A 15,222-nucleotide genomic window follows, 5' to 3' on the forward strand; every position below is an offset into this window, starting at 1 on the left:
GTTGTTTGCACTTCACGTAAAGGACTTGCATCATATTCATGCAAGCACATTAGTAACGCATTGGGGAGGGGGAGGCAAATGGGGAGAGCAAGTAAAAGTGATCTTAGGTTTTGCCTATCAGGTTTTGGAGCCCTGAATCACACATCTGAATTTAAAAAATCCGCACCCTTGGCCGCATGATACTATTTGCAGAGCCACCACAGAAAACATGAACTAGCCTCCCTGAGCACTCTGCAGCAAAGGGGTATTAACTGCATGCAGTAGTCTTATAATTTTATAGTGAAAGGTGCTTGTAATGATATTACAGAGGAGCTCTGTGCACCGACAAGGCTGGCATACCTGGCTGCTAACAACACTAGTTATGACTTGGCGCAAAAAAATTGCACAAGCAAGTTTAGGAGAATGGTAAATTGGTCAAGTTGATAATGGTTCATTATTTCTAAACCAAAGAAGGCACGTATAATCCAGAGACATGAATGCATTGCTCAGTTATTGCTGCATCTCCCTTAGTGTTCCTCTCTTGTACTCTAGAAATAATGCACTGGCAGGAGCTTCTTGTGGTCTTACTCAGTTGAGTACCAAGTTTGGAGGCATGTTAGCAAAGCAGCGGACACTCAATTGTTAACATTCTGGCAATAAATTAAACAAATGTCTCAAATGATTACAACACTAAACAGTTAAGGCTGCCGCTGCATTCTTTTGGAATATGTACTAAATAATATTGAGGAGTGGGCAACCCACAAGTTTTGCACTGACCTTTATGCAATCAAGAAATAAATATCATAAATGACTCACATTAACTTTGCGAACCTGCTTCACCGGTTGTTTGCCAGAGGCTGACTTCTGGGGCTCATTGGAGCGCTGGTTTGTGGAGGCATCCTTTCCATCTTCATCAGCTTGAGGCTGTACATGCACAGAAAGGATCGCTATGCATCCTAATTTATGGGAAAGGAAAATGGTACACATCTGCTGATGTAAGTTGCAAAGAGTAAACCACGATACTTCCACTGATTAAGTATCTTGTTTCCTGTTGCCCTGTTTTCTGCAGGAGGCATTCCACCTTAACGTTTTCATATAGGCACTCACTATGGTGATGGAGCCCGTCATAATAGACTATACACTATTATGATGGGCCCCCTCACTGTATAGTTGTTGAAGTGAGGGGGCCCCTTTTTATTCCATCGCATGTTATGTGCACAAAGTTGTGCCATTCAGTGGTTGGGCCCATCTCACTGGAGCTCGCAGTAACAACGAACAACGTGTCATTATTCATTGGTCCGCAGTTGCTAAAGCGGCATCTACCTAAGGCCCCCACCCCCTTCGTCCCCCTGGGCTATACAACAGGTCACTTTGCTCCGCTTTGCAGGAGGCCTCCATGTCAGGCGTAGTGGTGAAGCATAGGGCAAAAGAACAAGTACTGCAGAAGTCAAACAAGGAAAATAATATTGCAGCAACATTAAAATTTTTTTTTCTTAATTGCCACGATTCGATTCAAACTCAGCACCCCTCAATCATAAGCCCAATGCTCTTGCGCAGTGCTATGAAACCAGACAGAAAGATCTGCTACAAAACAGTTCCTGCATCGGCTGCTGTTACCCCGTCACTATAGTGTTATGGCTAAAGTGAAGGGCCCTCTCACTACAGTCAGTTCAATTCATGTAACAACACTTGGGCACTCACCACTCATGACATAATTTGCATGATAACTAAACGATCGCTATGGTGAAGGCCAATGTTCAACAGCATTTACGTAAGAGAAGTTCTTTGAATATGGGCCACGATTTTCATTACAAACATTGCCCTGCATCATTTCGAGCAAGAGAAGACTAGGTAACAGCTGCTATGCCAAGATTCACAGTTCAGCTGCTGTGCCGCGAACACAGTTCATCATAAGAAAGCAGTAGTTTACAGAATACTTTGCAAGGGCTGCTACTTCTGTTACGTTGGAGATCTCAAGACTTTCACATGACTTAATAACAAGTCCAAACATGATGTCAAATTAATCATCATGTACAATGCACTCGCGGATAATGTGAAAAAAGCGTAATCACATCAACTGCGGCGACACATCAGTTGTCGCGAAAATAAAAAGAACAAGATTTAGGCTTAATTCATTACTACAGGCGAAAACTAGCATTATCAACCAGTACCATGTGCAAGTTTTTTTTTTCCGTCACTACCTCACATGCTATGTTTTACCAAACCTCACCTTTTGTGCTATTAATCACTGAACTAAATTTAAATTCATTATCTGTTGCCACACTTTATTGACATGCTAAACCAGCCGTCAACGTTTCACTCAGCACCTTCTTGTGTTTTTACAAATTAATTTTTAATAGCTATGATTTTACTATATGTAGTTATTTTTCCAGCGGCCTACTATACAGTATTCACACTAAAATTATTGTGTACATATTTTATGCTAATAACTATGCTAAATAACTTTTCAATCCTGTTTTCATTTCCCTCCTATGTAATGCCAGGGCAAATGAATAAATTGACTGCGACACTGTGCCTTGCTGCACTTTGAGCAAGGTACCCGTGTGGATTCTGAAACGTCAAATAATAATTATTGACTTGATCAATGACTTTAATTTTTCACTTCTTGTAACAAGCTACCTGACTAGACAAGCTTCCATCAAAATCTTGAGTAAGAGTAGTACATTACAAAATTGCACCCAATGTCACCTGCAATTTTTGGCCACAGCTGCATCCATCTTGCAATGCAGTGTGCGGAAGGCCCTCCCTCAGAATCCTTGTAAGGCGCTCAATTTCAGCATCTCGCGCTTCAACCTGTAACCATGGATATATCGCAGATACACAAAGCTGGCTTCAGCTCCCAAGTACCTTATCGTATGAGCTGCATGTTACTACTTGTTTAAACAGCAATTATAAATCTTGTCAACCACCAATAGATGGGTGAAATTTATGTTTTACTGGTCGAAATTGATAAATATTTGCTGTACCATGACTTCACCTGGCCAGACCCGTTTTACATCGAACTCTTGAATACATACTTGCTTAAAAGAGGCTGGGTGATCTTATAATTCTTGTGCAACGCCTCAAGGTTTCAAGAAGTATTGAAGTGGACCACCACCTTTGCCCCCTATCCTATGCATGCAATATAACATTAAGGTACCTGGCTCTTTATTCACATTAGATTGTTAATGAATTGTGATGAATGGTTAGACAGACTTTAGTAAACAAAAAAAAAAATGAAGTAAATTTAAAAGGGTGATGAGGCTAGTTGGTGGCTGCTCATAATTTTTTCTTGCGCAATGTCCCTGTTCCTGTCGATTTTGTACATAGCGCAAGCAGAAAGTGTGAAGTAACTACCATTATCGCTGGCACACTGCTATGAGCAATGCCTTACCACTCGCTTTCAATATCGTTTTGCTTTGAGTGGCAGCACAGTGTCAAGGGTGATCACTTTCAGCAATGGCTTCACTTTAGTGAGATCTGGCAAGACTCGGCCCACAAGAGCTTCTTTCTTACATTCGCCCAACCCTTGTGCACATGCATTCAGAGCCGACTCTCACAAAATCTCGTGAAAGTGAAACAATTTCTGAAAGTGATCGTCCGAGAATACATCCCAAGATGTCATCGTCTGGCTGGGGATGGGCTTGCAACTGCACGAATGCATTAGCCATCCAAAACCACTAATTTAAATAGTAATTATGGAAAATAACTGTGACAGACCACTTCTTATCTGGAGGCTACAAACTCGGACATTGAAACCGTAAACAAAGAGTCACTGTGATTTCGCTGTAATTACGTTAATTTGTTTGAATTTGATAATCGTAGGAAAAACACTATGCATGCGTATGTATGTGGCGCGTGTGTGGGTATAATACATGTTCATGTGTTGCATTCCACGAGTCCTCACTCGTTGCTGTAGCAAGTCCGCAGAAGCTCTTGACTGATACAGTGATTCCTTGAGATCTCTTCGTTCATGTTGTAGCTGGTGGATTCTCGTGTCAGCCATCCGAATAATGTCGATTTCTTGGGCATCTCGTACAACTGTTTGGGGCCCTGGTTTCCGTCCAGCCTGTCCATGCTGCCTTGGCAGTAACGAGGTTAGTTCAATGCCTTGAGTTCGATAGGACGGAGGTACTTTTGCAGCATCTACAAGAGAACACAACGTGAAAAAGGTAAGCACGTCTCATAAGCACGCTGCACATTACTCAACAAAGCTTTAACATAACTAGCAGTAACAATAAAGTACGGTCATTACACTTACTACTAAAAGCATCCACACAGTGACACATTCAATGTAACGCCACATACTGGTATTGACTGAAACTGCAAAGGTGCTCAAATTTACTTTAATTATCAGAACTTAAAATGAAATTGTTCAATTGTGGGGTTTAACCTCCCAAAGCTACACACTGGTCTATGAGAACTATATAATTTAACCACCCGGGGTTCTTTAATGTGCACTTAAAGCTCGGTACAAGTGTTGTTGCACTCTGCAGTTGGCTGGCTTCAATTGGCCGCAGTTGGCAATTCCTGCAGAATTCGGTTGTCGCAGAAAGGAATTTAAATGTGACTTCATGCTCAGCAGCAGAATGCCATTGCCACTGAGCCACCACAGAGGGTTTTATCAAAAGCCTTAATCATTCAAATCGAAATAAGTTTAGAAAAACATGCGTTATTGCTTCGACTAAAACACACCCAGTCAGATTCATTGCAGATATGTGATGAGAATAGCTGTGTAAACAAATGGCATATGATCCAGAATAAACGACTGTGCCGGCAGGGCCATCTAAACAGTAGCAGGCACAATGAAAGTGCACCTACTTTAAGCACCCAACCTCTCATCAGCCATTTCTGGCCACATTGTCCTGTTCTGGGAATCCTAAAAGTGTGTATTAAATGAGTCTCTTGTTTGATTAAGGCTGCTTTAATATCAATCAACAACATAGTTCCCAAATGAAATATTTGAGACATGCTTAATTAAGCACAATTTTGCACTGTCTGAGTTTTAATTATCACAAGTAAATAATACATATATCTGCCAACTGCACAGAAACATGGAAAGGTTGGATTAGGAGTTTTCAAGCATCCTAAATACTGTGCGACTACATGTTTGGCATGACAGTTCACAAATAATTTAGATACTCATTAGTCCCCAAGTTGCAAGCTTAAATTAGTTTAATTCCCCCTTCAAAGCAATAGATGTTGGAAAACTGGAGTTAATTTTGTGCTATACTTGTGCAGCAAAGAACACACAAAGAAAGTAAGTAGCTGCAGTACCTGTGACATGAACAACTGCTTGCGTTGACAGTGCTGACTGCAGCTGCAGGATTCTGTCCGATTTCAGCTGCAGTTCTTTCTCAAGCTGTTTTATCTTGTTTACACAGTCCGCTTTCACAAACTCAAACTTCTTTTTATAGTGTTCGGCTTCACGAAGCCTATTTTCCAAATCTGGAAATAGTGAACATTAATGGGGGAGATTATGTCAGTTATACACTACACAGCAACAGCATTCGTTTTCAATTTAAAACTCATGACACTGATGTTCGAGAAATTGCACCTGAAATTCTTACAAAAAGTGTGCATGCACCTTAAGATCCCTTCCTGGCTTGTTTAAAGTATGTGTAAGCAAATTTATGCATGTAATTAAACGGAATGATGCAAAATTTTACTTTGGCTTTTCAGCTATTGTACTTATTGTGCAATTTGAATTAAAGATGGAGAATGTAGCGCAATTCAAAATATTGCATGGTTGTTTCTATGCAATAGCGCATAGGGAATATATGCGCTGGTGTACAGCTAATGAAGTTTAAAAAGGCCACACAGCATATCAGTGTTTGCTCACTTATTTACTAACAAAATTAAATGTTTTGGAAGTTCAGGCAGGAAGGTGATCACAAAAAGAATATTGAAGAAAATGGTGGAGTAAATAAACTCTGGTCGCGATGCCTGTGTTGAATGATTGAAGCAAGCGGTCAGAATATGAAAAAAAAAAAAAAAAAAAAAACCTACAGCCCCCACCCTTTAATAACAATATAAAAAAAAAGAAAAGAAAAAGAACCCTAATTAACTAAGTAAAACGTGGTGTGAAGAGTCAGGATTGCGGCTTATGTATCTAGTGCAACAAGCAATACGAATATGCTGTAATTGATGAAATTTCTTGCCGACAGCAAACTTAACATAGAGATTAAATAACTTCGAGGAGTACAGAAAAAACACAGCGAATGCATGCTCCGACTTTATCGAAATCACTATACACAGACTCCCGTGCAGTATTGCTCGAAAGGATGTGTGGTCATAAGTACAGTGCGATTTATACAGACTAGCTCACCCTTCAGTTTATCAGTGTTTTTCTCTTTTAACTGCATGACGCAGGCGTGCAGGCGATTCACCTCGGCGAGTGCTTTGGCGCTCTCCTTTCGATAACACTCTGCCAGGTCCTCTTTCTCTTGCCTTTCCTATGCGAAAATTGGTTACGATGTTATCATCATGTTACGGTGGATATATGACAAAATTTGAAAACGAAGTAGCGATCACCTGCACCGTCCTTCGCAGAGCCGTGTTTGCATCCACGCTCTGTTCCTGGTAGCTACAGAGGTCCGACCACAACCGAGCCACCAGAGGCGCAGACTCGAGGCTGAAGGCTTCCGTGTAGCCCATTTCAGCAAGATCGCTCCGGAGAGCGTCATACTTGAAACCCATCGGTCGGCCGCACAAGTTCCGTTAGACTGGCATCGGAGTTGGAAAAATTCAAACACGCCTCGGACTACGTGAAGTTAAACATTTTGGCAGAGTAAGAACCATCATGTACCGTTCCGAGGTACCTTACAGTCATTTTCCGCAGTATTATTGGCATCCTGATCAGAGTAATCTTAGTTTAAACAAAACCGCCACCGGCCAAGCCAACCGAGTACGACATTCATCCATGTCCCCGTTCTGTAAGGAAGGCCCATATAGATAACACAAAAGGTTGAATTATTTAGAAACAGAGAGGGCGCTACATGCAAGACACATTTCATAGGTTTTTTTTTTTTTTTTTTTTTTTTTTTTTTTCGCGCCGTGCGTAGGTGGATAGTTGGTTATTTATTCTATGAGTAAACTATTTAGTACAACTTGGCTAACTTGGCGGCATCTCCACACGACACTAAAGAGGCAATGAGGACACCAAAGCTGTAAGCCGGGCTGGTCAGTGGGTTGGGGTAAAGCCCCTCCATCCACACGCCACCGGGCGAAAACGCGTATGAAGAAGCTTTAAGTTGGGGTAGTGGCTGTAGTTGAGGTAGTTGGGGGTTCGCAGACTTCGATTACAGTGTACTAGAAGAGTTCTAGTACACTGTACTTCGATGCGACATTATAGAATACAGCTACGTAATACGGCTGAGTGGGACGAGCGGCTGGGGCAACGCATGCTTTGCGTGAGGCGCCCGACGTAGAAAAATACTGTGGCAGCGCTGCGATCGAAGTGGATTGGGCCGCATCAAGGTCGCGCCGTTGGAAACTGCTGGCGATACTGCTCGGCAGGGTCTTTCGTACTACTTCGCGCGCTGGTATTTGCGATCAGACCGCTCAAATGGTGTTCATAATTGCTTATAACATGTATTTATGCCTTAAGAATAAATTCCTTTCTTCCTCTTCTTTATTGTATTTTTTAATGCCGCTCGGTGATTGCGCGTACACACACACACACACACACACACACACACACACACACACACACACACACACACACACACACATATATATATATATATATATATATATATATATATATATATATTATTTTGCGGTTCCCTTTGGAGAACAAATATTTTTGTCGTTCTACAAGCAACATGTATCTCTCGTGTGTATTGCGCTTATAGTTTTCCATCAGTAGCTCTTGCGAAACGCAGACGAAGGAACAAGTAAAGCATATCTGCGCCATCCGGCGCCTTGTACTCAGATATACGGGAAGCATTGTTATAGATAAAAAAAAAAAAAGAGAGAGAGAGAGAGAGAGTGTGTGTAAACTGCAGCGCAACACTCCATTCAAGTTTCCGCCTTCCTCGCATAACAGAATGCGGAGTAATTGGTACGGGGTCATTTATTGCGCTAGGACCTCGAGCGCCAAAAACGCTTTTAGTTATTCTGTATGCTAATCTTTGGCCGTTAGCCGTACGTGGATTTTTTCCCCAGTAGATACTTCAAAAAAGAAAAGAAAAGAAAGAAAGCCTGCGCGGTAGCCTAATTAGTGGCTATATAGTGGATACGGCGTTGCACTGCTTAACTGGAGCTCGCGGGTTCAATCCAGGTCGCGGAATTCGATGGGAGCGAAATAGAAAAAGACTCGTGTACTTCTATTTAGGTGCACGGTAAAGAACCCCAGTTCGTGAAAACTAAACCGGGTGCCTCATAATCATATGGTGGTTTTACCACGTAAAACCGAAGAATTTCTTTAAATTAAGAAAAAAAAAGCAGGTGGCTGCGTTCTTGTGTGTGTGTGTGTGTGTGTGTGTGTGTTTTTTTTTTTTTTTTTTAGGGGCGTAAACAAAAATTATTCTCGAGTCTGATTTCCGAGAAAAACATGTTACGCTTATCTTATATTTCATACATAAATGTAATGCCGTTCCCAAATCTATGACTGCTCAACTCAGCAGCTTGTATATTATAAACGGCTGCTTTCAGTTATCCGGTGTACTATCATAACGACATTTATGAAGCTATTAAAGGAACGGCATGTCTCACATACACGTAGAGATATGTGCAGATCTGTTGCGTTCGTTGAAGAAGATAAGTGTGGTACCACATGAGGCACCCAGTTTTAATGTGTTGCAAACATGGTGAGACTGTCAAAAAAAGTTTTCCTTGTCTGATTCAAGTTAGCAGATTTACAGGCTTCTCCAAAACGGGGCGTTTATATTGAATCACAGCTAGGAAATTGATAACACCCGTGCGTTAATTCTCTCGGGAACTGCACCTCTGCATAAATGCCACGACTCTCCGGCAGCACAATCATTCGGAACAACAGTCCTTAATTGCATCGGTCACTCACCTTTGATACTTCAATAGTGCTGTCACGCATTACATTCGAACGGAAACGACTATTCGGCGTCGTACAGTGTGTGTGTATATATAAGATGGTTTTGCCTGCTATGAATATTGCTTCTGCGAATGCGAATTTTACGTGCAGTATTCACTAATAAGTGTGTTTGATACGTACTGCAAACACGTGCGCTTATTCCGGTCGGGCGTTCTCACTTTTTCAATTTGTGCATTTAGAATATTTGTTATTTTTTCCCTTATATATATATATATATATATATATATATATATATATATATATATATATCGTGAATATATATGTCTATGTACCCTTTGATTTATTCACCTAGAAATGAATGCATTGGTCATTCTACGCGCCACGCAGTTAATAAACCTGTGTATTTCACTCTAATATCGTTTTCTTCGATCATTGGGCCTGATCAATATCCACCAACAAGAAGCGCGCGTAAAATGACACGATATCATTAATAAAATTTTCTTACGCAGCTTCATGTTGCAGAGATACCAGTTACATTTAGAATACAGTGGTAAAAACAGCAGTTCACCTGGCTAACTGCATTTGGTACCAGCCGTCAAGAGTCATGGGTGCACCAAAGCGACTAAAACAAAAAAAAAAGTACTGCACAGACGTTCTGCGAGAAAAACTGAGCGTCCGCCAGCACCCGCGTAGCGAACGCGCGTTCGCTAGCAGACGACGCGCTTGACAATGACAGAAAAATTGAAGACGTCGCGTTGTATAATCCATGCCTCAAATATATATGTTTGGCAAAATCCTGTAAACCTAAATTTGCAGTTGACATAAATTACTATTTTAAGAGGGTACTATGCGCAATCGGCCTCGGCGCCCGCAGCGAAAGTACGTTGAATATATATGCCGCGGAGCGCGTCTCCGCTCCAATCCAGTTCGCTCGCAGCGCCCTCGCAAAATTTTTCCACACGTGGTGCCTCAGCGGGAGAGCGCCGTTCGGCCCACTTGACCATTGTCTACGCTATAGTGAACTAGAACATCTAGTGCACTGTCACGGCCGCTGGATAAAAAATAGGTCCAGCAGCCGTGGCACTGTATAGTCTATGCAACCAAAGTACGCCACCCTGCACGCTGTGGCCTCGGCCCCTCGGCGGCCTGAACCCACAGAACCAGATCGCGCTCGTCCCATGCAGTGTAGACCGTTTATAACGTAAGTCGCCGGAGTCGCGAATATCTGCACTATAAGCGGTACCGCACTATAACCAAAACAACGATTTTCAAGCCCTGCACGTATGGAAAACATGTAGACCGAGCATGTAGACACGCTTTGTACTATCGATCGCGCGCACATCGCGATCACGCTTTCGCCAGTGAGCTGGCGAAAACATAATCGCGATGTAGCCGGTGGTCTTCAAGCTCGACAGCTTTGCATCGAGTCAAAACGAAACAACTGTTTGCTGCAACCGCTGCGGAAAAAAACCGTGACCGCTATCGACGCGATTATGAACGGCAACTTTGCGGTGCCGAAGGCACGTACGCGTCCGACGCACGCACCGAGTCTGGACGAATTAACTACCATTCGCTGCAACAACTGCAGCCGAAACCGCGGTGCTATCTATGCGATCATCGATTGCAACTACGCAGTTTTTTAGGCACGCGGCCGACGCGCGTACCGAGTAAAAACGAAACTACTGTTCGCCGCAATTGCTGCGGAGAAAACCGCGGCCGCTATCGACACGATCGTGGATGACAACTACGCAGTTACGAAAGCCCGCGGCCAACGCCGTATTATACGCAGCGGTAAACGCAAGAATACAGGCTTTAAAGACACAAATAGGCTCGAAGCGTTCCGGCGTTGCTGTCATTCACGTACGAGTTCAACTGATGGCTGTGGCGATGCGGACTCCGCCGCTTCGTTTCGGTTGGACGCAAGCGCCGTTCTTGCTCTTTTGCGTCGCACATTTGCGGCGCTCCTCGCTCACCGAGCCCCGAAAATAGTCCGAATTAGCCGATGTGCGGCCAAATAAGTCCGCATTAACGATATTTTGATTACCTTGAATAATATATGCATGCGCCGGCCGGGAGCGCGCACCTCTTTGAGAAGCGTGCTCGCTGCCGCCCTTGTCGGCGATATTTTCCCGCGGAAGCCGCATTATAACCGGTATCTCGTCTCACGCGGCTGCACTGTAAGCGGTATGCGGATACATGGAGTGCTATGGGAAAATTAACGGGAGTCTGAAAAGACCGTACTATATCCGGTCCTGCACTATAAGCGGTTACGTTATAAGTGGTCTATACTGTATTTGATTCCCCATTGCTCCGTACATGCCCTGTCACAGGCATATTTACTGGGGGCGCTGTCTGAAGTGGAAGGGCGAAGTATGCCATTTGCCCCCGCACATACTTTTGAAAGCGGGCATTCTCGGCTGCACACTGGGAAATTCAACGAAACAACAGTTGAGGCCAAATTTTTTTCTCTGAATATGTTGCTAACGTAAGAAATAAATTAATAAACCTTTATTTGAAACAGTGGCTTGTCACTCAAGGTGGGAGGGTCCCTTATTCCAGGAACCCTCTGCTTTTCTTTATTGCGTATCCCCTGCTTGGGCAAGGAGGATTGCCTATCGTGCCTCGCCACGAAGCGCTGTAGCGGCCCCTCCACACACGTACAGCTCCATACAACAGACGACACGCGGGATGCGCCACACGTACGGGCAATTTCCGACATATATAAAAAAAAATTCAAGTTGCGCTTCTTTCATCGTGCCCCATTTTTTCGGACCGCCTAAGCATATTCGAAAACAGAAAATCAGATTGCTATATTGAACCTAAGGGAGAGTGGTGGGGTCTGGATAAAGTATTTTATAACCAGCCGCAACGATTGTACGCCCTACGGCATGAAATTGTTGAATTATCAAATACCGTAACTATTGAATACCTGCCCAGAGATTGTCCACATAGCGTTGCAGTCAGAGTCCCTTTTCACCATAAAAAAAAAAAAAAAAAGAATGGCGTATAGCTTGCACTGGAGGCGCAATGCTAAAGAGACAGCGGATCTGACGGGCACCTAGCTAGTCCTTGCTTTTGGGCTAGGATAAGTGTGCCCTCTTCTTCGGGAGTACGAACTATCTTTAGGCATCCCATGGCTTCTACCAGGGTCCTTCAATACTTTCTTATTGAAGGACCCTGCTTCTACTGATCAAGCGCCGGCGCACACACGCTTACATAGCTGTAGCCTCAAAGTCAGCGCATGCGCAGATCCAGTCATTATCACGGCGCTAGCGCAGATCTCGGCGCGGCGGCGGAAACCGGTTGCGCGCATTGTCTGCGAGCTGCTGCCGACGCCGCCCGCGTTTCCCCGGCGCGAACGCGGGAAACGGGGAAACGCGGGCGGCGTCGGCAGCAGCTCTGCGCGTTGCCTCGTTGGTGCTACTACAACCATGGTGCTACTAAAATTTCTTTCTCTCTCTATCTCGCTGTCATTTTCTCTTTCCCTCTCCCGAGCTATGCGCGCGCCGCGCGCATGCTCACCTTCCCTCTCCTTAACGTCCCATGTCAACATGTGCCGCACTACACAGCCTCGTGGAGTTCGTGGAGGCGAGTGGGATAGCAGCATACCGCTGAGCGTACCTGCCCTTGTCGGTCCCTGCCGCCTCTGCTGCCTACCCATGTGCGGACGAGCCCCCTGAACTTTCTCTCTTCTCTTTCCTCTTTACCTCCTACTCCCCCTCTCCCCTACAACGCTGCGCCGTGCTCCCTCATGGGCTGCAGAATCAAGCGTCTCTTATGCATAATAAATTTGTCGCAGTTTCACCCGAAAGGCGAAGCACCAATTGCGATAGCAAATTAGTAGAGAGCTATACGGAGTAAGGATAGTAGTTTTATCATCTGTATAAACTTGGACATGCAGCAGCACCAGCAATGCGCAGAACTGTTGCCGACGCCGTCGGCGTTTTGCCCGAGTTCGCACCGAACACGCGCGGCGTTTTTAAATAAAAAATGTCACAGTTTCGCCCTAAGGGCGAAGCAATGAATGCGATAGCAACACAGCAATGTCATACGAAGTAAGGTGAGCGGCTTTGGTAGCAACAACACGCAGAACTGTTGTCGACGCCATCGGCGTTTTGCCCGCGTTAGCTCAAAATGCGTGCGGCGTTGGTGACTGTTGCTGGAGCCTCTGATATAAATAGGCACTTGGTGCCGCAGCTAAACGTCGCCTCCCTTCCCTCCCCCTCCCCCACGGCCTCTCGCGCGTCCGAAGAAGGCGCGTTTGCTCTACATATATGGTGATTGTAAAGGAGAAAAGAGACGCCTACTTCTGCAGCCCTTAAGCGAGCACGGCGCAGAACGCGCGTTTGTTCTCCGCCGTGCGTTCACTCCCCGTGAAAGACGCGCCCCTCGCGCCCTTTCACTCGCACATACAGCGTTCGGCGCGCGGCGACGATTTCATCTCCAAATGACGTCATACGGAACCTCACGGCGACGGCGACGGCGACGGCGACGGCGACGCCGACGGCAGAAATCTGCTTTTGAGTGTCCATATAATTGCTATCGCAATAAAACGTATTTGGTGCCGCAGCTAAACGTCGCCTGCCCTCCACCTACAGCCTTTCGCGCGACGGAAAAACTTGCGTTTGCTCTCTATATATGGAAAGGAGGAAAGAGACGCTTAATTCTGCAGCCCTTCAGGGAGCACGGCGCAGGATGGGCGTTTGCTCTCCGACGTGCGTTCACTCCCCGTGAAAGCGCGCGTCCCTCGCGCCCTTTCACTCGCACATACAGCGTCCGGAGCGCGGCGACGATTTCATCGCCGTTGACGTCATACGGAACCTCACGGCGACGGCGACAACGACGGCAGAAATCTGCTTTGGAGTGTCCATATTATTGCTATCGCAATAAAAGACGAGTAACATGTGCATGGCACGGAGAGAAGGCGAGGCACACGCCGCTCCGCGAGATGGTTGCTAGGCAATGCAGTGACGTCATAGCTCGGCGAGGTTTTGAGGCAGCAGGCGGCACTTTTTACGGTTAGCTAGAAAAGCGCCGCTGTTAATAAATATCTATTTCTGTGTGTATGCCAAGAGTGCACATACGTGTCTTTCTTCTGCGAACTCAGATTCTGCCCTGCTGTCGGGTAATGCCATACACGACATGCTAATCTTCGACAGACCCGGTCCAATCAGTACGTATACGTATACTTGAAGAATAAATAACGAGTATTATTATTATTATTATTATTATTATTATTATTATTATTATTATTATTATTATTATTATTATTATTAAAGAGGCCCGAAACGATGCGATACAGCAACCTACATACCTACCGCAGAGTGCTTGCATGGTGCGAGACAAAGAATGCTTGGAAATCCAAGAAAAGGAGTGTATTCAAGAAGCGTAGTAATGCTATGCGTTTATTTTTCGGCATCTGAGAGACAGAAGCCCCGCTGACCAGACCCAATAGCATTTAGTAGAGTCCCTAGAAAGCTCAACATTTGGATAACGACGCCTACGCACGTGCGCAATCATGCACACGACGAGATCACGCCATCGTATATATATATATATATATATATATGCTCGAGCGCCTCTACAGCGAAATTACCTATATAACGAAATAATAATTATCTCCCGGTTCCATTGTGAGCTGTGCGGTGCGCGACCTTTACAAAGAAGTTACCTGGATAGCGAATTATTTCGGAGGCCCCAAGCACTTCGTTATAAAGGCGTTCGAGAGTGTGTAGTCGTTATGCCGCCGTCGTCTCCATAACATCTACCGTGGTCGTGTTGTAGTCGTCATGATTTCGTTGTCGTTTTCTTGTTTTCGTCGCGCCACCGCAGTCGTTAATCATGCTTCATCGGCGTCAAGGTCGTTGCCATATATACTTATCACGTGAGACACTGACTGAGGCAAAAAATGCTTTCTACTTTTTTTTTTAAATACTCATCGGTGTGATCACCCTGGCACTGGCGGGTTAGTACGGGAGCGCCAACAAGCTTGTCAACAAGCGATTGGTTGCGGCGTACGCGAATGTAAGACGTAACGTCACTGGCGCAGTAGCAGCGTATGCGCGCTGTTACCTGCGCATCACCGTACAATGTCCCGCAGAATTGAAAGAATGAAAAGGAAAAGAAGATGTATTGAAACAGCGGGAAAGATCACAGAGAAATTCGCCACACGTACGCATGACACAGTGGTTAACGATGTGCGCCACGCCGTCGCACAAACGCTCTTCCGC

The 15,222-nt window shown here is 44.8% G+C and overlaps 1 protein-coding gene across 1 annotated transcript in view; it reads right to left on the reverse strand.

Annotated features, from left to right (window-relative positions):
- Positions 1-6,902, reverse strand: part of LOC119449493 (centrosomal protein of 135 kDa) — a 29,873-nt gene extending 22,971 nt beyond the window's left edge. Inside the window, exons 1-6 of the mRNA XM_037712674.2 lie at positions 6,514-6,902; positions 6,308-6,434; positions 5,257-5,427; positions 3,887-4,125; positions 2,689-2,793; positions 796-903 (exon numbers count right to left, since the gene is read on the reverse strand). Of these exons, the coding sequence (XP_037568602.1) occupies positions 796-903; positions 2,689-2,793; positions 3,887-4,125; positions 5,257-5,427; positions 6,308-6,434; positions 6,514-6,678 (915 nt within the window). The 5' untranslated portion in view covers positions 6,679-6,902. The remainder of the gene's footprint in view (positions 1-795; positions 904-2,688; positions 2,794-3,886; positions 4,126-5,256; positions 5,428-6,307; positions 6,435-6,513) is intronic.
- Positions 6,903-15,222: the final 8,320 nt, after the last annotated feature.

This window comes from Dermacentor silvarum, chromosome 4, assembly GCF_013339745.2.
Source record: "Dermacentor silvarum isolate Dsil-2018 chromosome 4, BIME_Dsil_1.4, whole genome shotgun sequence".
NCBI classification, from domain to species: domain Eukaryota; kingdom Metazoa; phylum Arthropoda; class Arachnida; order Ixodida; family Ixodidae; genus Dermacentor; species Dermacentor silvarum.